This window comes from Urocitellus parryii, chromosome 2, assembly GCF_045843805.1.
Source record: "Urocitellus parryii isolate mUroPar1 chromosome 2, mUroPar1.hap1, whole genome shotgun sequence".
NCBI classification, from domain to species: Eukaryota; Metazoa; Chordata; class Mammalia; order Rodentia; family Sciuridae; genus Urocitellus; species Urocitellus parryii.
In genome coordinates this window covers 115,387,717-115,413,382 of record NC_135532.1, presented here as the reverse complement: position 1 = coordinate 115,413,382, position 25,666 = coordinate 115,387,717, and the positions used below count along the sequence as shown (strand labels likewise).

General features: G+C 46.3%; 1 protein-coding gene across 3 annotated transcripts in view; it reads right to left on the bottom strand.

The window, feature by feature from the left end:
- Positions 1–22,477: 22,477 nt before the first annotated feature.
- The window catches only part of Plch1 (phospholipase C eta 1), a 155,700-nt gene continuing 152,511 nt past the window's right edge, over positions 22,478–25,666 (bottom strand). For 2 of the 3 annotated variants that reach the window (XM_026392934.2, XM_026392935.2), the window contains one exon: positions 22,478–24,689. In XM_026392934.2, the coding sequence (XP_026248719.1) occupies positions 22,597–24,689 (2,093 nt within the window). In that variant the 3' untranslated portion in view covers positions 22,478–22,596. The remainder of the gene's footprint in view (positions 24,690–25,666) is intronic. The other variant, XM_026392936.2, reaches the window with a different exon arrangement.

Below are 25,666 nucleotides of genomic sequence, written 5' to 3'. Positions count from 1 at the left end.
ATTATCTTTTCATAAAAGTCTATTCTTTCAGTTTTCCATAGAAACCTAAAAAATAATTCTGGAGATTACTCTGAAATAAAAGACCAGTGATAAGAATTGATGCTGAGAAGCAGCAGGAGAGTTTTTTCTTAACCTTTGGGGGGACAGCCTGAGCATTTAGTGATCCAGTGATTCAGGAAGGGCAAGGCCACCTGAGCCTCAGGTAGCCTGAGCCTTTGGAATCAGGTCAATTCTAGGTGGTGAGATGGGTGGGGTGCAGGATACCCCATGCACTCAATCAACAAGGAGGCATCTTGGAATGTCCAATATCACATTGGGATTGACCCCTTGGTGCTTGTGAGGTATGAGGCTGAGACTTGGGCAGTCCAGTCACCTGGGTCCTAAAGAGCACCCTTATTTCTACCCCTCCACCTCTACTCCGGCTCCCCATCCCCAGTCCATACCTCCTACTTTTCTGGGTTGCTCTGTGGACATGGTCATTAGCGTCTCCATGGTCTGGCATCCACTTCTTCCTCTGGAAAGTTACAGATGATGCATAGCATTTAGCAGTTATGTAAGCAATTTAGTCACCTGGATGATTTGGTGGGTGGCCTTTCAAAGGGAATGCTGACAGCACAGAGACACCTCCTCTTGGATCAGGGCTCCATGGGTTCCGGGTTCCCTCTTCACTCCCTGTTTCAGAGGAAACTGGGAAGTGAAATTGGATCCCCAACATCTCCTAAATAAGCAGATCACCCTGGGTTCCATGACCAGGTTCTGTCCTCTTCTGGTGCTCTTCCTCGGATGCTTATTTGAAGTTGGGGATTGTTTCCCTGTGGTCCATGGCCCTGGGACTGCTGCATGAAACATCGGAGCTGACTTCTCATTGACTTGCTCCTTCTCAGTCAGGGAAATGGGGACATATTTCTCATGGGCACACAATCTGTGCATTAATTTAGAAGCCAGCAAGTTTCAAAAATTAGCTGTGCTGGGGACGGCATGTTTGTAGTGAGCAGTTGTGCTCCTTTCAGGTTTTTTTCTAATGTCTTTGAGTGATACGAGCCACTCTCGGTTCTTGTTCTCATTCCCTGACCTTCTAAGGCAAGATGATGAGCAGAGCATTGTGAATCCCCAAGTTTATTTAACTTGTCTAGAGCTTCATTCTTGATGAAGACATGAGTGAGAAGGAACGCCAACCTCAGAGAAAGGAAATGAAACAGACAACATGGGGACTCACATTCTTGCAAAAAAAAAAAAAAAAAAAAAAAGGTCTGATTGCCCTTCCACAATTGCATACAATTTACACCATCACACACAGAACACTGAAAACCCATTCCAAACAGCAACCAACCCTAAAACTACTAAAATGCAACACACAGCATGGAACACATCCTTCCTGCCTATTCTTCCTCTGCCCCCCTGGTACATCCCACTTGGTATCAGAATAAAGAGTATTCATAAGATTGCCACAGATGATACTCTTCATCAGATCTCACAGGGAAGTTCTGAAAACAATGGAAACAGACACAGAATTTCAGTCAGTAATACCAATGGAATTTCAGAGACATTTAAAACTTTTATGGGGAGAAGACAACATTAAATCCAGCAGTTTATAATTAGTGAAAGATCTACTACTTATTGTTGTCTCATTTAAGAGTAATTTGTATTAATTACAAAATACTTGGCTAAATCATGATTTTCACATAAAGTTATTTCACAAAAAAAGTCAGACATAAATCATATTATTAAACATTCTTTACTTAGATAGGAATGTGAATATTTTTTCTTAGTGATATTAGAATTTTTAAAAAATTGATCTACACAAAGGTTAATTTAGATATCCACCAGCATCAACGAAAATCTTTTTCGTTCCTAATCACTCTAGTCTTAAAAATAAAGATGTTCTTTATCAATATGATGACTGAAAAGGGGTATTTTATTGTTTTATTTTTAATTTCTTTGATTATAAGTGGGAAAATGTGCTATAAATTTAATGACTATTTCCTTGGCATATATTCTTATTTGGTGTATTTACCTTCTTCTGATTGACTTGTAAGAGCTCTTTACACATTAAGGATAACATATATATTGTATTTCATATATAGCACTGATTTTTTTCTCTTAGTGGATTAATGTCTGTATATTTTAAGTATTGTTAATATCTTGAAGATAAACTTTTTCATTACGTCTCCTATGGTTTGGACCTGGAAGGTGCCTGTGGTTCATAGCTCAAGACTTGTTTGCCAGCTAGTGGCACTATTTGGAGGTATGATAACCTTAAAGAGGTAGGGCCTAGGAGTAAGGGTATGAGTTAATAGGAGGAAGGCCTGGGTTTGATCCTCAACACGACAAAAAAAACAATCAAAAAAAGAAAAGAAAGAAAAAATATGTAGGGCTTAGGGGAGGAATTGAGGTGATGGGTGCCAAGCCTCTGAAGGGAGGTAGGGACCCTATACCTTCCTCTCTCTGCCCCCTGCTGACATGAGGTGAGTAGCTCTGCTCTACCTTGCCTCAGGCCCCACAGCAAGGCACCAACCAACTGTCCACTAAAACCTCCCAAACTGGGGACCCAACCAAGCCTTCCCTTCTAATAAGTTGCTTACTTACCTCTGGTATTTCATCACAAGGATGGAGAGCCAACCCACACAACTTCAAATCTATTTCTTTTACCTTATTGTTTCTACCTTTGATATTTGGCTGAGCTGAGACTTTTCTGCCTTGAATCTATATAGATATTCACCTACGTTTTTTTCTGCCATTTTATGGTTTTATTTTTTATGTTTTACCTTTAATCCATCTGAAATTTATTTAGAATTAAAATGCAAACGAGCTACCTGCTCTCCCCGACACTCCCATATAGTGAGTTGGCCGCTGGTCAGTGATTTATTAAATGAGTCATGCTTGTAATATACACTTGACCCTCCCCATGGCTCCTCTTTAAGAAACCAAACAAAATTCCTCCTCTGAGATCCTTCCTTCAGACCATTCTACAATTTCTATTGTTTCTGTTTTGTTTTTCCTTTGACTCCATCATTATCTGATTGGGATTACGTTACATGTTGGATTTATATGAAAAAGGAGCTTGGGGATTCCACAAAACTGCATCTTCCCTTCACCGGCTTTCAGATCCAGTCTTTTACGCCCTTAAATAGTCTAGCTTTCTTAGGTGGCACTGACTGAACTAGCCTCACTGTTGGGGGTGGCTCTTTGGACTCAATGGCTTTTCCCTAGGACTTCCTACTGGAGGGATCACTGTGGAGAAAGGTGTCATGCCTGCTCTTTCTGTCCGCTCTGCTCCTGAAGATATGCACCTTGGGAAAGGACTGGGGCTGTGCCTCTGAATCCCAAGGGACTGTTTCTGTGGCTAGCTGCCAACAACGACTAAGAGAAATGGTACATTTTCATGGAGACTAGTGTCAATAGGACATGTTTGTTCCCATCCTCCAGGTTAAATGTGCCTGTGGGTCTGGCATCTTTGACTTTGGAGAGTCCTAGGAGCTTTGTGCTGGACCCCTGCAATCGGCTGCAGCACTGAAGAGAGGAGCCACTGTTTGCTGGGACACATTTTCTGTGCTTGGTTTCACCATCTTCCTGAGTTCTGTTGTTTCCGGGCTCCTGCGCACATTACCCCATGTCTTCAGTCCAGTCTGGGAGTCACTCACAGGGTATTGACCTGCTTCTCTGAGATCGAGCCTTTCCTTAGTGTTTTTGTTGTTTTGTAATTATTTTTTGTTTTCTTTGCTTCATTTTATTTATTTATAAGTTTTGGATGTTTTTATAAAACCAGTTTCCAAAAGTTTAAAAATACATATGAACTTATTTCCTATCAGTACTCCCATCAATGGTTTCTTACAACCTGACAGTAAGTGTGAAGTCCGGCACACCTGAGAGGAGGATCGTTTTCATCTCCCTTCCACCTAATGCTGTGGTTCACCCCCAGAGACCAGGAGGAGAAGAGTGGTGGGTGGAAGGAGCCCCATCACCTTCTTCTGGTCCTCGCAGGCACCAAGGGGCGGAGCACATACTATTAATAGAAGAAGACAGAGCAGGCTTCCTCACACTGCTTCAGAAGGCGGGGAATTTCATGATCCATGCAGTGCCCAGGGTCCTCCTGCCTGACCCTCTCACAGCGCCTGGCCTGGGAGTCCTGGTGGCCAGCTGAGTTCCAGAGCCAGTCTACACACTGCCTGTGCTGTTTCTCAGCAGGTGGGAAGGGGTGTGGAAATTAAGGTGTCTGCAATGATCTGGGAGAAACAGGAATAAGAGAAGGATTCTTCCAGCCACATTGGAGAAGCGAGTTATCCATTGTTTGGTGGGAGTGGACTCCGGCTCCAGAAGCAGGTGGAGATATAAAGTATATTCACACTGTTTTTCCATGCAGGCTTTGTTTCCAGAATAAAAGACAGACACTTTCCTCAGACAGCTCCATTTGCTTTAGATTTATTTGATTTATTTCCAGTTTATTATAATCATGTTAAGTTTTAGCTATTGATTGTGTTACAAGTGTATTTTCCTTTGATGATTTTTAAAAGTGGGTTAAATGGGAGTTATTAGACAACTGCCATTTGAAATAGGAGTCCCTGCTATGATCTCTTCTATGTTTTAACTGTTATTAAAGCCTCAGAAAATGTGTATAATCCTAAACTACAGTATTCATTTATTGGCCTAGAGTCTGAGAACTCGATTCTTTGGAGAAGAAGCCAAGTTTTAGTTTGCCTTTTTATAAGGGAAAACTTTCACCATCAAGCCCTGTGGCCTCTCAAAAATGGCCTATGCTATTGAATATGCATTCAGAAAAACTCTGTACGGCAGAAACTTCTGTTAAATTGTTCTGAATCTAGAGCACCATGATTTCTCAGCTGATCCATCAAGGAGAGGCCCCGCGGTCACTTGAAATGGGACCTCGTAAGTGCTCGGATGTTCTCAGGAATCAGCTGCTGTGACTGAGCACAACCAAGCTGTGGGGACTGTGGGCTGGGTCCCATGTCACAGAGCCAGTGAGCGGTGTTTCCACGTGTGGTGAACTGACAGTTGTCCACTTGGACATGGACAGGGGGCTGCCGTCCCTGTCTCTTGCTCTAAGCCGACAGAGCCTGCCTGTCACAAGGATGAGAACAGCACATGCTTCTTTGTGGCTGGGGGTGGCCACATCTCCCAGTCCTGTTTGGGGAAGGCTATCATGGGCCGTCTAGGGAAGACTTTCCTCCATGATAAAAGAGAGAGAAGATTCATCTCACCTGATTTTTAATAAATAAAAATAGCAAAGCAATCCCAACCTTCTCTTCCTGCTATTGGATGTTGCTGTGAAGGGACATGACACTGGATGCTGAGGACATTTTATAACAGGAGGGTGTCCTGGAAAATTGGGGATGACTACAGGAAGGAGAGTGTAGGGTGGAAAAAGCTCCCCATCCCTTCCTCCTGTCACCAGGGTCACGGCTGATGCTCCTGTAACAAGACAGGTGGACAAGAGAAAGCTCAACATGCATTTGATAAGAGTTTTATGTGACACGGGGACCTTCAAAGCAAAGAATCAAAGCCACAGGGGAACATGTCTTTATTTTAATTTGGTGGTTCTGGGGTTGACCATGCTCTGCCCCACAGCTCCACCACAGAACCAAACCCACATGCTTTTCCTTTTGAACATCAAGATTTGCTGTCTTCATAATGAAACAACAGACCAGGCTTGGAGTGAGTTGCTCTGCCCCCTCTCTCCTCATCCCCTGCACAATCTTCTTTGGAGTTGTAGCCTTTTTTTTTTTTTTAACTGGCTTAGTCTGCCCAGCATGATGGCTCTGTCCTGCCCTAGCTCTACCTTCTGTGTGCATGGGAACCCTGGCCTTTCTGTACCAAGTCTCTCTACAGGGCTGGTGCCACCAGCTAATGCCACCACACTTCTCACGAACATCCTGAGGGTTTTAGGAGCGTCCAGCAGGTGCAAGGGAAACAGACAACAGGGCTGCAAAACAGAAGTTTATCTCTTTTTCAAGATTTTATTTTTGAGCCAGGGTCTCACTAACTTGCCCAGGCTGGCCTTGAACTTGTGATTCTCCTGCCTCAGCCTTCCAAGCAGCTGGGATTAGAGGGACATGTGTGTCACTACCCAGAGGCAAAACTGACTGTTTTCTGCTTAGATTCCATGGAGTGGGCAGCCCTGGGGAATGGGACAGAAGGGGCCAACCTGGTGGTAACAGACCGAGTGGGAAACCCAGCAAGGCCTGGGGCAGGACCCCTCAGAAATGAGGGCAGGCAAAGAATTTGTCTGTGGCTAGCTCCTAGACAGAAAGGCAGGCAGGAAGGGTAGAGTCAGAGCTCTGCCCTTTATGGCTGGTTCTGGCTTCCACAGGGGTTCTGGCTTCCACAGCCTGCCTTGGAGAAGAAGAATTCTGGGAGTTTCTACCACTTGCTTAGGAGGAGGATGAGGAGCTTGAGAAGGAGCTTTGGGCATTGTTTTCTGAGCCCCAACAACAGGAAGCACCTGAGTCTTTGGGTATTTGCTGACCCACTGTAACAACCTTGGAACTAACTACCCACAGACCAGGGGCTGGTTCTTACCTCTGGTCAACAATGTCCTCACCTCCACTTGTGGAAACACAGACAGCGCTTCTTACCACGGATGCGACATAACCAGAAGTGTCGTGTTGTATTTGGGATGTGACTCCTGACTGTCCTTCCCCTGCAAGGTCATCATGGAAGGCTGTGTATTAAGGGATCTCCCCTAAGATCCAAGCATCCCGGGATGATGAGGCAGTGCCTACAACCAGCCGCTGAGGAGAGCTGCCTGAACCCTCCACAGGCTCAATGAATGAGAAAGACACTTCTGCTGGGTAGAGCTATGGGCGGATTATTACCCCTGCATGATGGAGCCGTCCTGGCCAACTCCACCTGTGTCCCTTAAGCCCCCTTGAGCTTGATATTCTCCTCCTGGTAGCTGAACACATCCTACTTGCTGCAGCCTGCAGGGCCAATTGACATGCAAACAATTGCTTCCATAAAAGAGAGGGTCACATTCAGGGTGAAATGACTACCTACCATTTTTGCCTGCCCAGCCTCCAGGCTCCTTCTTGCTACAACATTCCAATTTTGCTGAAGAAAACCCCTGGAGCAGACCTGTCAGACTGTGTGTGTCTTCTCAGTACTTGCTTCTCATCAGGGAGGGCTGCTCACTGCAAACCCCCAGGATTCTCTGCTTGAGAAATTTTGACTGGATGTGATAGCACAGTAGGAGCCCAGAGTGCCCAGGAGTTAAGCCCCACGAGCCCTCAACAAGTTCCATGAAGAAACGGCCCAGCTTCTTTGCTTAGTTGAGACATCTGCCAGGCATGCTCAGCCTGTTTCACGGGGAGCACCAGCTGCCTGGAGTGAGGGCTGGCTTAGGAAACCCACCCTCTGCTGGCTCATCTCCCCATTCCCCCACTTACCGTTCCTGGGACCCCTCTCAGATGAACCACATGCTCTTGAATCCTTGCTCTAGAGTCTGCTCTGGGGAACTCAAAGCAAGAAAACATCATCCTCAAATGGACCCAATCCTTTGGGGACTGTCATTCAGTCTTGGCTTCTGGATCTTGAAGAGAACTACACAAAAACTTCCTCAGAGGTTTTCTCAAAGGATCAGCCCATCAGTGCCCTCTGTGTGGACTTCCGCAGCCCCCTCCTTCACTGTCTTTTCTGAGCCAGATTCTTCAGCCCACTCCCCCATTCCATGGGTTACTCCATATCCTTTCAACAAATTCATTTTGGAATAAGATAGCTAGAATTGCTTTCTGTGACTCGAAGTAAAAAAGAAAAAAATAATAATGAATATAGATGGTATGTTAGACCTCTTTTAGCTATAAAGTCTTTTGTGATGAAAATGAATGAATTCTAAAAGATAAAAAAGCATTAAATGCTATGCATTTATTATGCATAAAATGAAATCCACAGAGATCACTTTAAGGTGCCAACATTTTCATGTTTCTTCACATTTTACTTGAAATTGTGTCTCTGGCAAAGATGTCTGGGTGACATTCTGGCACAAAGCTCATGAGCAGTCATGGAGGAGGAAGAGAAAAGCAGCCTGGTGGGGAAGGGTCACTGTGGGAGGGAGGGTCACTGTGACTGCCCTTCTTGCCTCATCTTGCTTTGATCCAAGGTGGCCACTAAGTTCCCAGTGTCCAGCGGAGTGTCTTCAATTAAACATGCAGGAGTAAAAAAGTTCTTAAGAGATTTATAAGCAAAGAAATCTGTAATGCTGTAACCATACAGAAACTCTGTTTTTTGCACTAATCCTACATTCCTGAACATAGGAATTCCTAGGGCAAAGCTGTTTAAGTATACTTTTAAAACAGGTTCCTAATACCCAAATCTGGGACACTCCAAGCAACAAAATAAATAGAATAATAGATTATAGCCCAGAAAATAAAGCATCTATTCATGAATCCATGGTGATATAAATAAATAAATTTAGTAGCATTCTAAACAAAAAATATAGAAGTAATTATGAACCCATAAAATCCTTATTTGGTAAACATTAGAGTGATAATAATCCCAATCAAGAAGCATTAGTGGACACTAAAATTAGTAGGTAGAAGTGTAATTAGCATCAGCCTATCAAAGAAGGCCGAATGTGTTCTCTGATATCCAGATGCTAATTCACAATAGCGGGGTGGGGGCTAGGGAAGAATAGAGGTACTTTGGATTAGGTGAGGGGAGTGAAAGGAGGGGAGGGGTGTGGGGGAAGGAGGATAGTAGAATGAATCTGACATTATTACCCCAAGTATATATATGATTACATTACGGGTATGATTCTACATCATGTACAACCAGAAGAATGAGAAGTCATACTCCCTATGTAGGAGGTGTCAAAGTGCATTCTACTATCATGTATAACTAATGAGAACAAATAAAAATATTTTTAAAAGATTAAAATGACAAAAAATGAAGTGGAATAATGGGAAATGGGCTATTTACATAGTCTCAACTATCTTATCACAAGATACCAAATACAAGGAGAAAATATCCATGTTATAGTCGAGAAACAAGGAGGACCCTGCTTGTCATCAAAGTTAGTTCCACCAGTACTGAGACAAAATGGCCTCGTGAGCCTCCTGACCTGAGGTGCCAAGAGGACGTGACATGACTGGAAAATGGGGTGCCCAAAGGCTTCGTTAAACATCACTTATGGGGTATCCATGTGCGTATTTCTGGATAAGGTTGGCCTCTGATTTGGTGAACTCTATGCTGGCCCTCCCCAGTGGGGGTGGGACTAACCAGAAGAAAGGCTAAGAAAGAACTCTTGTGTGTGTGTGTGTGTGTGTGTGTGTGTGTGTGTGTGTGTTCAAACTAACAGTGGCCTTCTCCTGCCTTTGGGATCAGACTCAAGACCAGAACTTACACCATGAACTGTCCTGGTTCTCAGGACTGCAGAGTCACACAGGCGCCTCCACCGACAGCTTTCCCGCCTCCTGGGTCTTCGGACTCCAACTGGGATGGTACCATCAGCTTTGCGGTCTGCACCTCTCTGCATCATGAGTTGCACAAGCCAATTCCTTATAATGACTCTATCTATCTACCTATTATCTACATATCATCTCATATTGGTTCTGTTTCGCTGAAGAAGCAAGGCTAATAATTACTCTACCAAGAAAAATTGACTCTGGGCTTTCTAAAATTGGTTCCTAATCTGGTTACGTTTCAAGAAACTAACAAGGCTATTTCCAGCAGTAAAGAGAGCACGGACAGTCCATAGCATAATGTGGTCATAGAGATACCCCAAATCTCTCCACTGCATAATCCTACTCGAGCAGTCTAAGAGACAAGGAGCTGGGTGACTACATATATGATTCTTTTCAACATTTTTGGAAACATAAAGAACATAATGAAGTTGACTGATTGCTCCTATTATCACTGGCAAAATAGTAAAAGAAATGGATGAGTTCGGGGATTCAACCTCTAACTTCAAGGGATACACAAATAACCTTGAAATTCAATGTGTGTCCTGCAGGAGACCCTTATTTTCTAGAGCCACAGGACAAGGATTCTCCCAAATTAAATGCAGAATCCTTCATCCTGTGATGAGCTAAACTCCATACAAGTTGAATTCCCACAGGGCATCCACCAGTAGAGTGAGGGCATTGAGCGGGGAATAAGGGCATCCCATTAGCTGGAATGGGGACAGGTGGGAAGGTTCTGATGAATCTGGGGACACTGAGCCTCTAAGCCCTGGTAAGCTCTCTTTGCTCCTGGAAGAGCCCTCCTGGCCCCATGGAAGTGCACTGCCTTCAGGTATGTGAGACGTTGGCCAACGGTGTACAACATGAATCTGGCCATGAGGAGACAAGAGCTAAACAGCACTCTTCAGAACCGTCAAGACCACGAGCGACAGAGCCTAAGGTCCATTCAGAGATGGGGGAGATTGAGAAACATGTCAAGTGCAAGGTGGAGTCCTGGATGGGAATTTGATCCAAAAGGGGGCGCTGCTGGGAAATGGGTAAAATCTGAATGATCCCTGTGAACTAGTTGACAGTGGTGTCCACGTTGATCCTGTTTCTGATCCTTGTGCTGTGGATGCATAGGACATCAGCACTTGGGGAAGCTGGGGAAGGGGATGTGGGAATTCTTTGTACTATTTGTGCCATTGTTTTTTCTTAAACTGTTTCAGGAAGAAAAGTTCAAAATTTAAAAATAAATAAGTCACACAGGCTGGGTGTGGTCGTATGCACCTGTAGTGCCGGCTGAGGAGGCTGAGGCAGGGGAGTCACAGGTTCAAGGTCAGCCTGGGCAGCATAAGCAACACAGCAAGACTGTGTCTCAAAAAACTTTAAAAAAAATAAATAAATCACACAAATGTGTACTGAAATACCAACTGGAGGTAGAGGACACGTGGAGGAAATGAAGGTAAAAATATTCAAAACACTGAGTAGGCCTTCTAAAATCATACTTTGTTCTCAAGCTGTGATATCACTGTAAATAACAAAATGGAAATGAAAAATTAGATGTGAAAAAAATCACAAGGCAGCACAAAGAACAATGTAAAATGACCACTTATTCAATGCATAAACATCAAACAATTCAGAGTGAATAACTGATAAAGAATAGGTTTGAAGTATTAAAAAATTGTAAATTGGAAATAAGAGAAGGATTTTGATGTATGAGTTATTTCTTTTCTCTGTCAATTTCCAATAATAAACACATAAATAAATATGTATTTCTCTGTAGATGAATATGGATATTCTGTTTCTTCTAATAAGTATGTATCTGCCCATAACTTATAAACAGAAATTTTTCTGTATCCCTACGAGTAGGAAATGGTACATAATATATATAATATATATTATATATATTATATTTATATATAATATAAATATTCTTCACTTTCCACAAAGGAGTAGGCTTTCTCCAATTTTGCTTTTCAGTGCATGGGCTATCATTTGTTTTCCTGACTCTGACAGAGACTCATGCACAGTCTGCAGGACATTCAATGATGTAAGCATGAAACGAGGGTGGACAAGTCCTAACAGATAAGTAAAAGAAATTGTGCACAACTCAGAAAACTTGTGGAAAAAAATTGAAATTGTATTCCAAAGAGAAAGAAACTGGTATGCACCTGTGGTCCCAGCTACGGGGCTGAGGCTGCAGAATCAATTGCACCTGCAGTTTGGGGCCAGCCTGGGCAACATAGCAAGTCTCCATATCTTTTTTGTTTTTGTTTTTCAGGTACCAGGGATTGAACCCTGGGGCACTTAACCACTGAGCCACATCCCCAGCCCCATTTTAAAAAATATTTTATTCAGAGACAGTGTCTCACTGAGTTGCTCAGTACCTTTCTAAATTGCTGAGGCGGGCTTTGAATCTGTGATCCTCCTGCCTCAGTCTCCCGAGCCTCTGGGATTACAGGTGTGTACCACCGTGCCCAGCTGGCTCCATCTCTTAAAGAGAAATTGATGAGCCCAATAGTCAGACAATAGTTAATAGAAAGAAGACATAATAGGATGGCATAAAATGACCATAATAATAACAGAATATAGCAGTAAAAACTTCAGTATTTATTGTATAAAAACCACTATTAAGAACTTTGCGTGTTGGGCTGGGGAGTAACTCAGTGACAGACAACTTGCCTACCATGGGCCAGACTGTGGGTTTAATCCCCAATACCTACAAAAAAAAAGAGAAAGAACAGATGATTAAACAAGCCAACTGGCTCTGCTTCCCCTGGGAGATGAAGCTTCTAATTTATAAGACTACAATGTCCTAATATGTAACTAGTCCCCAGCAGTGGATGCTGTCCACCAGGAGATGATGGAGTGGGTGTGGTGAGGTGCTGGGGGTGGGGGTAAGGAGATGTGGGGCACAGAGCCCACACCTCACCCTGGCATTGATGCTGGGTGCAGTCACCAGAGGGAAGGATTCTCCGAGACACCAGAGTGAGCTCCCGCCATGCAGACCTGTTCCCAGGATGGACTGCAGCAAGTGGGATGATTAGAAAATGGTCCTGCAGGCAGAATTTGACTTGAACTAGCATTGGCACCAAATTGGCAGCTGGGAGAAGGGTCAGTGAAGGACAGAGATTCGAGTGCTCCTAAGTGTGGGTTTAGATATTTTTAAAAATCCTTAGTTCATATATTCTGAAAACTTGGGTTCCAACATGCAGGGCTCTCTGGGGAACAGAGACAGAACAGGAAAAACAGCATAGTGGAAACATTTGAGAAGGGTTTGATCTGGGCACAGCACTGCAGGTGAATATGGATCAGGGTCCACTGGAAAGCTACAGCAGCTGGGGGCAGTGAATTAAGACTAAGTGGAACAGGCAGAGCTGTGTTTAGAACAGGCTTTGTTTTCTCATTGAGCACACAGAATATTCTTTACTTCCACAAAGGAGTAGGCTTTCTCCAATTTTGCTTTTCAGTGAATGGGCTACCTTTTGTTTTCCTGGCTCTGAAGAGACTCAGGCACAGTCTGGAGGACATTCAGTAATGTAAGCATGAAACAAGGATGCACAAGCCCTAACAGGGAGCCTGCAGGAGGGGTGCGGAATGGCGAGCCGCAGAGTGGATGGGCTGAGAAGCTGGCTCTGGGCCCACAGCTGCCTTTGACCTACAGATGCTGCACCAGTGAGGTCAGACCAATTGTCCAAGAAAAGCTGAAGATGCACGTTGTTGTGAAAAATACCTCGAACTTCTAATATCTATTTGAAACTTTTAAAGTCCTTGGAGACTTCCTTCTTAAGATGCTTGCGTCTTTTGTTGGGTGGTGCTCCCATGTTTCTTCCTTACTGGGTTCTTTTCTGCTTGTCATCTAAAGCAAGGGGTCTCAGCCCCCTTCTCTATTCCATCTGCACCGTCCAACTGGGCAACTGCACCTGATTCCACTGCATTAGCCACCTGGGTGGGATGTCCAGACCCACATCCAGCCTCACCTCTGCCAGGCTGTCAAGTGGACATCTCTGAGGAGACATCTCATGGGAATCTCAAATTATGTTCCCTTGTGGCCAAGAGGGGACTCAAGATTCTACGCTGACCTACCCATTCCTGTCCTTCCCATTTCAGAAAATGAAACCACCATCTACCAAGATGTTCACACCGGAAGTTAAAAAAAAAAAAGCCCCAGGGCTGGGGTTGTGGCTCAGAGGTAGAGTGCTCACCTAGCATGCATGAGGCACCAGGTTCAATCCCCAGCACCACATAAAGTAAAATAAAGACATTGTGTCCACCTATAACTAAAAAAAATAAATTTTGGTTTTTTTAAAGCCCATTTTTATATGGATGGTGAAATTCTATGTTTCAAGTCCTCTTCCCATTCTCAGCCACTTCCCCCCTCTTTCATCTGGAAGATCCCTACTAATCCTCCGAGAGCTGCCAGGCACCGCTGCCTCCAGGCAGAGCTGGCCACATAACTCAGGAGGCCTACAGCCCAGCCCGTGGGCCAGGGGAAATAAGTACTTGGTCCCTGATTTGGGTTTGGGTAAGAAGCCCAAGGCAGGGGAAGCTGCAGCTCGGCCTTCCCCAGGACCTCAACCCCACTGCCAGGAACTGGGGACAATGGCAAGGTGGGCCACTGAGAACTAGAGGGATTGGGCAGCTCAAGGTGGGACTGTACACAGGTGAGCAGGGGCTCCAGGTGCAGGCACCTGCTCCACTGTCACACTGGATTTCACTTATAAAACACAAATTCAAAGATAAACCAAAATATGTCCAAGGGAGGCCAGAAAGCACTAAGGCCCTGCACAGGTTCCTCTGACAGGGCCCTGGGCACACCCTTGTGTCTGGTCTTGCCTCTAGGAGACCTTCTCTGACCAGTCCCCACTTGAAGCCAGTGCCCTCTGGGCTCCCCGCTTGCCCCAGGCCTGTGTTCACCGCTGCTCTGAGCATGTGGTCTTCACATGATCTGCTACGCACACACTTCACAAAAGAGCAACTTCATCAAGTTAAGCGATTTTGCTAAATCTTTTATTTCCTAAATCTTAGTGTTGAAACTGCTTTGTAGTGGTCTTCAAGAAGCGTTAGATGACCCGACTGCCACACTAGATGAGTTGCACTCAGCCCAGGTTGACCTGGCCCTGACAACACTCCCCTCTGCAGCTGCCTCCCTTGCTCCGAGGCAGAACGCTCAGCTTTGAGTCCACAGTTGCTGCAGTAACTGATGCCGCTGGCTGGGGAGGGCTCTGTACAGCCCCATGGGCAGGAGAGCTCGCCAATCTCACACTGGCCAGACAGTACCCGAGCTTGGACAGTGGCATTGCAAAGGTTAAGTCCCAAGAGCCAGGTATGTGAACATACTACAGAGGTTGATGTAATGACAAGATCCAGAGACAGCGGACTCAGCCAGTGAATTGCTTGCTTTTCCCCAACAAATGCTGTTGTTTTCCTTGGCTCCCTGAAATGTCCTCCAGATTGGGCAACCAGCTGTGTTTGTTCTGAAGCCACAGGCAGCCTGGCCACTCTCCACCTCCTATATTCTCTCCCTCCTGCCTTGCCTTCTCTGCTGCATGGACGCATCTCCCCAGATGGCCTTCTCCAGGAACCCCAGGCCAAGACTGTTGGTACCAGCATGGGCAGTGACATCTGCTGGCACCCTGTGTATGAGAACAACTGAAGTCTCACCAGTGACCAGCTGGGCGGAAGTGGGGCTCTAGGGTAGGCCTGGGGATGTCCGGTTGCCACCGCCATGGATCAGCAGGAGGTAGTGACGATGAAAGGACTTTTGCAGTGGCTGGCTATTTATGATGGCCTTGAAGTCCCATAGCTTTGGGGCACTAATTGCTATGTTCAGACAGTCTGTGAAAGCCAGGGATGACTCTAGGCAGGTGGTGGGATGGATTATGAGTACCTCAAACAGGAACCAGAGAAACATCTGTGGGATAAATCCTGAGGACACGCAGCCAGGGGAGTGTAATTAAAGCCAAATAAGAGAATTTACTAAAATGGATAAGTTGGAACTCTGCATCCAGCCAGGACACCCGTCCTAATAGTTTGTTGAGATGAACTGTTGAGGCTTGGATTCATAACGGTTCATTAAGTTAAGGTGGAAATGCCAGAGGCCCTGGATAGGAGAAAGGAGTCAGGAAGCTCAGGGGAAGGTAATGAACACATGGGGCCTTGCGACCTGTGTTTGTTCTCCAGGGGACCAAGGACATTCCCTTCTCTAGAAATTCACTGATGCCTTGGGCTCCCTGACACCCCTGGGGATATGGGGATCGGCCAGGCTGAGGCTAGATGGCTGCAGTGACCATAATGAGCTGTGTGGCCAAAAGGGCAGTCAAGGTGCTTTGTCCCAAGGTGCCTATTACACTATAGTGAAAGGATGGTGGTTTCCCAGAGGTGACAAGGACAAACAGCCTCCTCAGCAGCAGTCCTGAAAGCACGTCCCACCCACGACAGCACTGGTGTCATCCAGGAACTTGGTAGAAAACAGCCCCACCCCAGACCCGCTGACGCAGTGTGTTTGCCAGCCCTTTGGGGATTGGGTGCACGCTAGAGTTGGAGGACCAGGGTTTGGCTTGGTTTGTACAACCAGAGATAACAAACAGAGGGGACTAGGTGCCCTGGAAGGCTGCCATTTCCAACTCTTCCCTGGGTCTCGGCCCACAGACCCAGAGCTCACGGCTGGGAGCGGAAGCTGGCTCCTGGTGACGCCACCATAGCATGCCACATCTGTCTCTAATCCTGGCTCACATGGCCAGTCAGAATTCACTGGAGCAAAGGCAGTGCCTGGACTCCTTGAGGATGGTTGCAACCAGGTCACAGCTGGTGCTATGATGACGGGGTCTTCCAGTCAGAAACGAAGACTCCTGGGCTCAAGTTTGCTCAGATGCTCCGCCTGATCTCAGGCCCACCTGTGGCTGATTCTCTAGTCTCCAAATGCACAATGGGGCAGGCATACTCAGAGGATGGCCCTTGGTTTCCCAACCTCTGAATGAAGGATTGTAATGATAGGAAGGACCCGTGTTAGCCTTTTAAGGTGGTGCCCCTCCCTTCAGGCCAAGTCAGTAGATCAGAGAAATCTCACTTCCCAGGAATGCCTTCTGTTTTCCTTGGTCTCAGTACCAAGAGAGACTTAAGGGGTTCAGAGATTTGATTCCTATAGTCCCCTGAGTCATTGCATCTACCTGGTCTCTGCAGAAAAATAAAAAAAAAGGATTGTGATGGGTGCCAGTGGACCACTATGAACCTAACCAGGGGGCCCAACTGTGGCTTCTCTGCTAGATATGAATTTTATTGGAGCAAATCAACCCCACCTCTGGCACTTAGTTCAGGGCCATTACATTACTGAATATTTTATTCCTGATTCTCCTCAGTAAAGAGAGTCAAAAGCAGCTCACCTCCATGTCTGCAAGGCCAGCCCTCGCCCTGTGTCTGTGTTAACACTCCTGAATACAGTAGTGTATTTGTCGTCATTGATCCCGTCACCTTCACATTCCACGGTGCTTCATTCAGATGGACAGAATGGTGCTATGGTGACCGGGTCACTATTGTGAGAAGGAAGTAATACACTTAGAACAAGATTCACGACGTTCTGAATATACAACAACAAAAAAAATGGTTTATTGGCTTGGACTTCATATGGCCCCTGAGATGTGAAGCACTGACTGGTGCCACTGCCTCAGTTCACAGCTGTGGAGCCACAGAAAGTCCCTGCAAACAGCTGATGGAGAGGGGAAGCTCTTGAATCCAATGAAGACATCTGGTGAGACATGCTGGGCTTCTCCAGAAATTCATTAAATGCGCCTGGCAGCAAGGGGGCTCTTAACAACAAATCCTCTGCATGTCAACCAGCCTCTCTTCTTGGTCAACCCACTGCTCACACAATGGGCTCAGGACACAGCGTCAAGATCCCACAGCAGATGGAAAGGCCAGGGCTCCAGGGCCCAAGGGGCGGAGCTAGGATGAGCCCCTCTCAGGGCCCACCACGACAGGTGCTGAGCGTGCACTCCCTCCCTCCAGCCCTGTGTGGCTGCCTACAGATCCACACCAAGTGTTTCCCTGAAAGGAAAATTGCAACTGTGTTGCTGGAACATCTCCAAGCAAGAACAGAACTTTTTTTTTTTTTTAACCAGGGGTTGGACCTAGGGGTGTTTAACCACTGAGCCACATCTCCAACCCTTTTTATTTTTTATTTAGAGACAAGGTCTTGCTAAGCTGCTGAGGGTCTCACTAAGTTGTAAGGCTGGCTTTGAACTGGCTTTGATCCTCCTGCCTCAGTCTCTTGAGCTACTGAGATTATAGGCGTGCACCACAGTGCCCAGCCAAGAGCAGACTTTCTGGACTGGGGGTTTAATTGAGACTGATGGTCATGAGGAGCTGTAGCTGAGTTGTTGCTAGGAGCAAAAATAAGTTTGCATGGCATATAGGACTTGCGGAAGTACTGCTTGGTGATCTGTTCCTTATGGGGGTCCTAAATGGGCACTCACAGCAACTGTCATATGCAAGGAAAAACAACCAAGGGTCCATGTTAGCCTCCCATTGCTATGACAAAGTACCTGAGATAAATCAACTTACAAGGAGGAAAGGTTTATTTTGGCTCATAGTTTCAGAGGTTTCCATGGCCACTGGGCCCAGTCATTTTGGTCCTGTGGTTGCACAGCATATGATAGTGGGAATGAGGGTGGAAGAGGCCTCACAGCACCTCATGGCCGCTGGGAAGTAAAAAGACAGAGGAAGGGACTGGGCCCATAGTCCCCTTCAAGGGAACCCAGATGACCTCACTGCCTTCCACCAAGGCCCACCTCCTCAGAGTTCCACCAGCTCCCCATAGTGTGATAGGCAGGGACCAAGCCTTCAATACAGGGACCTCTAGGGGACATCCAAGATGCAAACTGTTAACAAAGAACAGGGGGAGGGCAGAGGGAAGGTAAAAAGAGGGGATGGGGACTGAAATCGGGTTCCATGCATGTATGATTTGCCAAAATGAACCAACCTATAATGCTCTAAAAAAAAAAAAAAATCCAAACTACAGCTGGTTTCACTCCATCACAGATGAAGGACTGAGTCAAGCCACTGGGAAAGCCATGTAGAGCCACAAATGTGTTGGCCAAGGGTGTGGGAGAGCTGATGGGTGAGGACGAGGGGATGGTGGGTATCAGCTGGGACAAGGACCAGCCGCAGCACTGGGGGCTTGAGCTGGTTGGCATGGCTTCCTGAAAGGCTGAGCCTGACCCCTACCTGGAAGGACTGGCCCAGTGCCGTCCCTCTTGAGGAAGTAGTGAAAGTCTCTTGTTCTCATAAAAGATCTGGGACACCAGAGGACAAAATCAGACTGACCCGAGAGATACAGTTGGACCAGGTCCTCTTGCCCCTACTGGGCCCAAAACTCAGGGTTCTCTGCCAGGCTTTCAGCCACTCTGCTGTTCCTACAGCCACTGGGTCCCAGATGCTGCTGCTGCTGCTGCTGCTGCTGCTGCACATGGAGGGTCCCCAGATACAGCCTACCCTGAGCTGGCAAGATGGTGATCTGGCAAGGGTCTCCTCTCCCAGTAGCTGCCCGGAAGGCCATACACAACCTGGGGAGATAGCAGCTGGTGTCATAGGACGGACCACTCCACCAGAGGAAGGAGGAGGAGAGGACACTAGGACCATCTCTCACACGGCTTCTCTGGAGGTTCCTGCACCTCCCAACAGCTGCCTGGCTTTGCTGTAAAGCAGTGGTCACCTCAGTCACTCATCCCCTTGGTGGTCCTCTTTCTTTGGACATCCCTCCTCACCCCCAAGGACCTGTCAGCATGTTAGATTTTGTTGTAGACACTTTCTCAATGACCCTGGTTAAGATCTTAGCTATTTTAGTCCAAAAAATGAGTGATGCATGGGTGTCATATACATAGCAACATGCCTCTCTCCTCCCCATATTTTCAGCGACCATATATGCTATGTTTCTGTTTGGACGTTTGTACCAACACCAGTATCTTATTTCTCAGTACCTCCACCAGTTGGTGGCTTCACAAAGATGAGTCCTTCCTGTCATAATCCTAACACCCAGCTGAGTACCTGGCCCAGAGCAGATGCTAACTAAATGCTTATTAGAAGTCTTCAGAAAAAGCAATGGTATGCAGGGAAAAGAGGACTCATATAGGAGCTGGAATAACTTTGCTCAGCTCTTTCCTACCTGCCCATGTGATCCTGGACAAATCACAAACTCATGGAGAATCTATAAAACAAGGGTAACGTCATCTCCTCTCAATATTGTAAAGACTGAATGAGATGCAATGTATTTAATAGCCTCTTTATGCTGCAGAATGTTGTACAAATATCAGCTTCTGTTACCATAAATTACTAAGTAGACACTAAATTAAAAGGGGGGTGGAAACAGACTTGGAGACCAGAGGGAAATATGAAGAGATAAATTCAGTCATTACACACAAAACTACTGGGGGCAAGATCTCGTGCTTCTTCCTCCTTCCAGGCATGTAACCAGCCAAGATATCAGCGTGCTATTTTTTCTTTCTTGCATTTTCCCTAATTTTCTTTATTCATCAATTTGTCAGACATTCACCAAATGCACATAGGTACCAGCTATGTCTTTAGCCAGGAAAAGGGCACACGCATGGGCACTGCCCTGGGAGGGATGAAATCTAGTGAGGAGGCAGACACGCAAGGATTGATAATGGAGTGGAATCTGGGGCTTTGCAGATGCATTGGAGGACCCCAAAGAGGACTGAGCAATTCTGAATGTTGGGTGCCACTGGGGAAGAGGAGGTGATGACCAGGGAAGGCTCCCTATGGAACGGGATCCTCTGGGGTGGCCCTTGAAGAATGCAGAAGGTAAAGAAGAAACATGCAGACCAAGGCAGGAGCCACCAAGCTGCAGAAGTCACCAGGCTGCAGAAGCCAGGTAAGGGCTCCAAACAAAGACCCCGTGTGCAAGGGTAGGGACGTGACTCCGTAAGGGACCATGCAGCCATCTTCAGTGGGAAAAGATGGTCATATTTACACTGGAAAACTTTGCTTCTGTCCTCCATGGACATTGCTTCTGCTGCAGACAGCTCTTCCAGCCCGGAGAGGAGGCACAGGAGGAAGCTCTGGAACTCCACGGGTTCATCTGAATCAGACCCTACTGAGAACAGTGGCTCCCTGGGCTCAGAGCTCTCAAAGTACAACCATTAGAAGGCCTGTTAATACCTTGATTGAGATCTCACTTTTGTGATGTCCTAGGGACTGGGAGAGTCCCATATCCATTCTTCAAACAAGTGAAAATCCTAATGAGTCTAATCTGAACATCCAATGCTTTTATTAAAATTTCAGCTTCCTTGCTCCTCTAGCTCATCCCCAGAGGATTAGCATGGAATCACTTCCCTTCCTACGTGTGATCAGGAGAAGAAAGCCACACGTGTGGGTGACAAGCAGACATGGATGCAGAACTGGTCTGACACCTCCGCCATGTGGCCCCAACCACGTATGTGATAATCATTTTGAGGCTGGGTTGGCATCCCAACGTATACTAGATTTCTTTTCTTTCTGTTTTATTTTACTTTTAAAAACAGAGTCTCCATTGAATCAGAAAAAGCAGTTAAATTCTGTTCCTTTGCAAATGAATTTCAACAACTTTCTGTCAATCTCTTCTAAAATAAAGATACTTTAGGAACAAGACCTAACGATTGAAGTTTAGGGGCTGAGAACCCCCCAAGACAAAACTAAGGGCTCACTAAGGGCATAGCAGTGAGTCTCTCTTCCTCTCCAAGACATTCTTGTCCCAAGCAGGTTCCCAGGGCCTATTCAAATAAATGACCCCAACTTGGGGAAAATCAGTGGGGGTCTGTGCTCTCCCTCAACTGACTCCCCCATCACAATGTGCCAGATACTAGATGTGCCAAGGACAGCATCTCTCCCCCCTTCCCCATGTGCCCCCCACCCACCCACCATCATGGCCACCACCACCTTGCAATGGCAATACCAAATGCAAAAGGACTCATGACCTACAAATACGTTCTTCAAAACATAATGGAAACACTGAAACTACTGCTTAACACTGTGCTCTGTAGTGGAAGTTCTCTATGCTGCTACAAAGACACAGGAAGGAGAGTATGTCCCCTTGGGTGCTCTGGGTGCCCTCTCAACACTATCACGTCAACTTCAACTGTAAAAACAAAACAACAACAAACACCAAGTATTTAAAAATCTGCTAACTTTTAATCATATTTTCATGAATTCCAGGAAGAACATCATTGCAGTAATGTTACAAAAAAACAAAGAGGGACATTTGAACATGCAATTTTAAAAAATGGATTCACAGTGAAAATAATGTAAGTCAGTACTAAAATAGAGTTACTTGGTTTACTGAAGGGAAAAGGATTTTTTCTCCTAATAATCTATTCACTTGGATTTTATTATGAGAATTTTTTTTTTCATGAAAGCTTTGAGGAAGTGTTCGATTTGTGCTACTATTGTTTTCAATCTGATGGAAGTCCCTCATTCTGGAAGCCATTATTTGCAATCTATAACTTATCAGAAAATTCATAAGTACGACAAAGAGCTTGGCAACGGGGTTCTTGTTACATACAAAGCTGTTAGCAAAAATATGTAACAAAATTTTTGTAAAACAAACCATTTTGTCCCTATATACAGAAGTTTTGCTGTCTTCCAGCATATTCTAAGGGGGGAGGGGCTTGGAAGCAGCCATGCCCTCTTTGAATTCTCCTTCTGGTTGGGGTGAGGAAGTCTTAAAAGACAAAGGGAACTCTTTTAAACTTCTTTTAACTGAATTATAAAAATGTATCTGGGTTTCTCAATGTAGAAAGAAAAATGATAATGGCTTTGAACAAAGAATCATCCCTTTGTAGTTCACAGTCTCAACGGACTCAACAGTTAAAGAGAGTAAAACGAACATCTGACACAATCTGAGGACACAGGAAGGGCATTTTGGGAGTCACAAGCACACTGTAGCCAGGCTGCTGGGGTTTCACATCTAGGGCATGCACGCATCTCACAGGGCACAGTTCACAACACCTGAGGGTGGGCAGCGCCTAGGTACCCCGGAATGTCAGGGAGTCTACGTACAAACCCACACACAGGGGGACATAGGAAGTCAAGTGGAGACCAAGGTACAAGTTTAAAAATACACTGGAAAGTCATTTCAAAGCCAGGGATCACAGAGGTGAACACGCTAACGTTCTGCAGGACACCTGTAAACATTGGAAATGCAGCTTTGTGGAATTCACAGTCTCAAAAGAAAATAAATCTCTGGTTTATCGTCATTGCTTGGCTCAGTCTGCAAAACAGAACTATCTGAACAAAACTGGTCCACGTAGCCGTGGCGCAGGGCCGAGCAGGCCCCCTCGGGGATGCCGCGGCCCTCCAGGTCGCCCCCATGGGCGCTGCGCAGGTAACCTGCAATGTAGGAGCCCGTGGAGTGGCGGTTCCCGGCCGGGGCAGGGGCTGCAGGCTTGCTTCGGAGCAGCACTCCACCCCCTGGGTGGCCGCTGGGGCTCACCACCCTCTGCCTGCTGGCTTCCTGCTTCTCCTTGGCACGGCTGGCGATGTTGCGCACTCGGCTCTGACTTCTGGATGACAGTTTTCTGACCAAGGCTCTGGGAAACGCACTGGAGTCCTGCTTTGAATACAGCACCTGGCCGCTGTCTTCTTGCTCAAAGGACACCAGCTTCCGGAGCTGCTCCGTGAGTGCATCAGAAGGCCCCAAGGGCTCTGCCTTCACGGTTATGCCCTTCTTATCTCTAATGCCAGTTGTAATGAAACTCTTGCTAATGCACTGATACTTGCTCTCAAAATTGCAGGCAATGTCCTCTGATGTTAAATCTCCCAGACTTTTGGATTTGCAAGGACTTGGCAACTTTGAAGCAGGCATGGGTGGACGTGCTGACTGCTGGGACACAGGGGCATGCACATCTTGAACACTGGGCGGCTGGGACACCCAGACAGGGTTCATTTTTGCATCTGAATTTGAGAAACAGTTATGAATAAAGCCAGCACCCTGGTAGGTTAGACAAGAAAGACTTCGATTTTTGACCTCTTGAATGTGGTTGACTATTTCAGGGACAGAAGGGTGGAGAGTCTCTTTGCAGTAGCCATTTCTCAGACCTCTCTGACAGTGCTCCACCACACCCTGACTAAACTTCAGTTCTAACGGGGAAGCCAATTGACCTGTTTCCTCTCTCCTACTTTCATAGGTTGTTGGAGACAGGACTTCGGTCTCCCCATCAATTTCCACAAGGCTGCTCTCTCCAGAATTCACACAGAGAGTGGGGTCGCCTATTACGTCTCCCAACGTCAGATCAGGGGAAAGGACAGGGCTGAAGCTCTTCAGTGGTCCCCAGTCTTCTCTGCCAGTGGGACTTCTTGGAAACCAGCCATGAGGAGCATCAGGGGACCCAAGCAGCTTGCCCTCCATGGCCCTTGTCCTGGTTGTACCAGCAAGGTCATCCTCTGGTTTAACTTTAGAGACTGGAGCACCTGCTGCCTTACAAGCAACTGTCGCCAGTCTGGTGATCTCAGGCCCCGGGAAGGCGATCAGTTCAGGAGATGAGCACAGGAAGGATGACGTGGGCTTTCCCCTGCAAAACCCAGGCTGGAAGGGTGTTTTGAGGCCCTGGGGAGTTTGGCCTGACGTCAGGCTGTTGTTGGGAAGATGGGACGCTGCTGTGAAGGTAGTCTGATTACTGGACTCATCAAACTGGCCAATCAGGGCTGAGATGGAACTGCCTGGCTCATTGTTGTTTGTTAAAGTGACATTATCAATAAGATGGGAAATGTCACTCTCCTGCAGAATGGCAGTTGAGTGTAACTCGGGGACATCAGAACAGAGCGCGGAGACATCCGACAGAGAAAAGGAGGTTGTGGCCCTGCCCCCACCCCGGCCGCCCTCCAGGCTCTTGATCTCCAGGGTGCTTTGAGAAAGGGTGCTCCCCCGCAGCGTGCTTCTCCTCTCCCCGAGGCCCTCCGTGTCCACCCTTCCTCTGGTTTTCACACCACGCACATCGCCACGCTCGTCTTGTGATGGGTGAATGGCAGGATCTGGAGCCAAACGCTGCCTCGGGGAGAGGGACTTGCTGGGACAGTGGCTCTCCTGTCCATCTCTTGTCAGACTTGATTTGCTTCTCCCACCTGTGGGATCCCGCGCACCTAGCTGCTCTCCTGTGACAGACACGTGGGCAGCAGAAACAGTGGCGGCCCCTTGGCTGGTGTCTTTGTGAAGGAGAGCACTGGAGGAGGAGGACAACTTTTTGTTGAAATTTGGAAAATGTGGGTCTTTTATACTTGCCTTCTCCTTTCTTCTGCCGTCCTTATCCTCTGCTGAATGAAACAAAAAACATTTTAGGAGACACGCATCACTTTATGTACGACTTGCAAACACGTTTGTCTTGAGACAGACAAATGAAGAATGTAAATCTGTTACACTGTGACAATATCAGTATGGATTGCATAGGCTTGCAACAGTGTCTGTGTGATGGATACATGGAAAATATACTGATAGGAACTCGCTGCCGCTTCCCTTTGAATGTCTATTACATCAGCCAGGGATGTAATATGCATTGTCCAAGACACGTCAATGAGTTACCGTACTCTCATGGTGAGGATTACCTTCTGGTGCTTCCTATTCAGATTTGTACTACACAGAAGCATGGCAATAAAAACAGAACAAGACAGCTCTGTTAAAAAAAGCATTGCAGTACCTGTAAGCAAGAAGCTATAAGCTTTCAAAGTCACACCTGTATCAGCACAGAGTCACAAACAGCAACATTTAAAAACCACCTTGGCAAAAGATGTAATTTAGCCCATTAATTTCTAAGACAAGTGGAAGGTACAGTAAATGCAGGAAGCTATGAGGATCTGTCATAAAAATAAGGAAGTGTTCATCAATTCTATGTCATTACTAATATCTGATATTTTGTTGGTCATATTTTTATTTCTAGTAAGCAGATATTATATGGTGTTCTCCCTTAAGAATGGTAGGAAGATGTCAGGCACAGAAAGGAAAATGGTAAAAACCACAGTTCACAGTAACCTGGGACCTCCTTATGGCCAAGACAGCATTGAGTGAGTAATTATATTTCATCATACTTTCTATTTTGGTGGAGAGGAGGGCACCAGGGATTGAACCAGGGGTACTTAACCACTGAGCCACATTCCTGGCCCTTTTTTATTTTGAGACAGGGGCTCACTATGCTACTAGGGCCTCACTAAGTTGTTGAGGCATGCTTTGAACTCACGATCCTCCTGCCTTAGCCTCCAGAGCCATGGGGATGACAGGTGTGCACCACTACAACCAG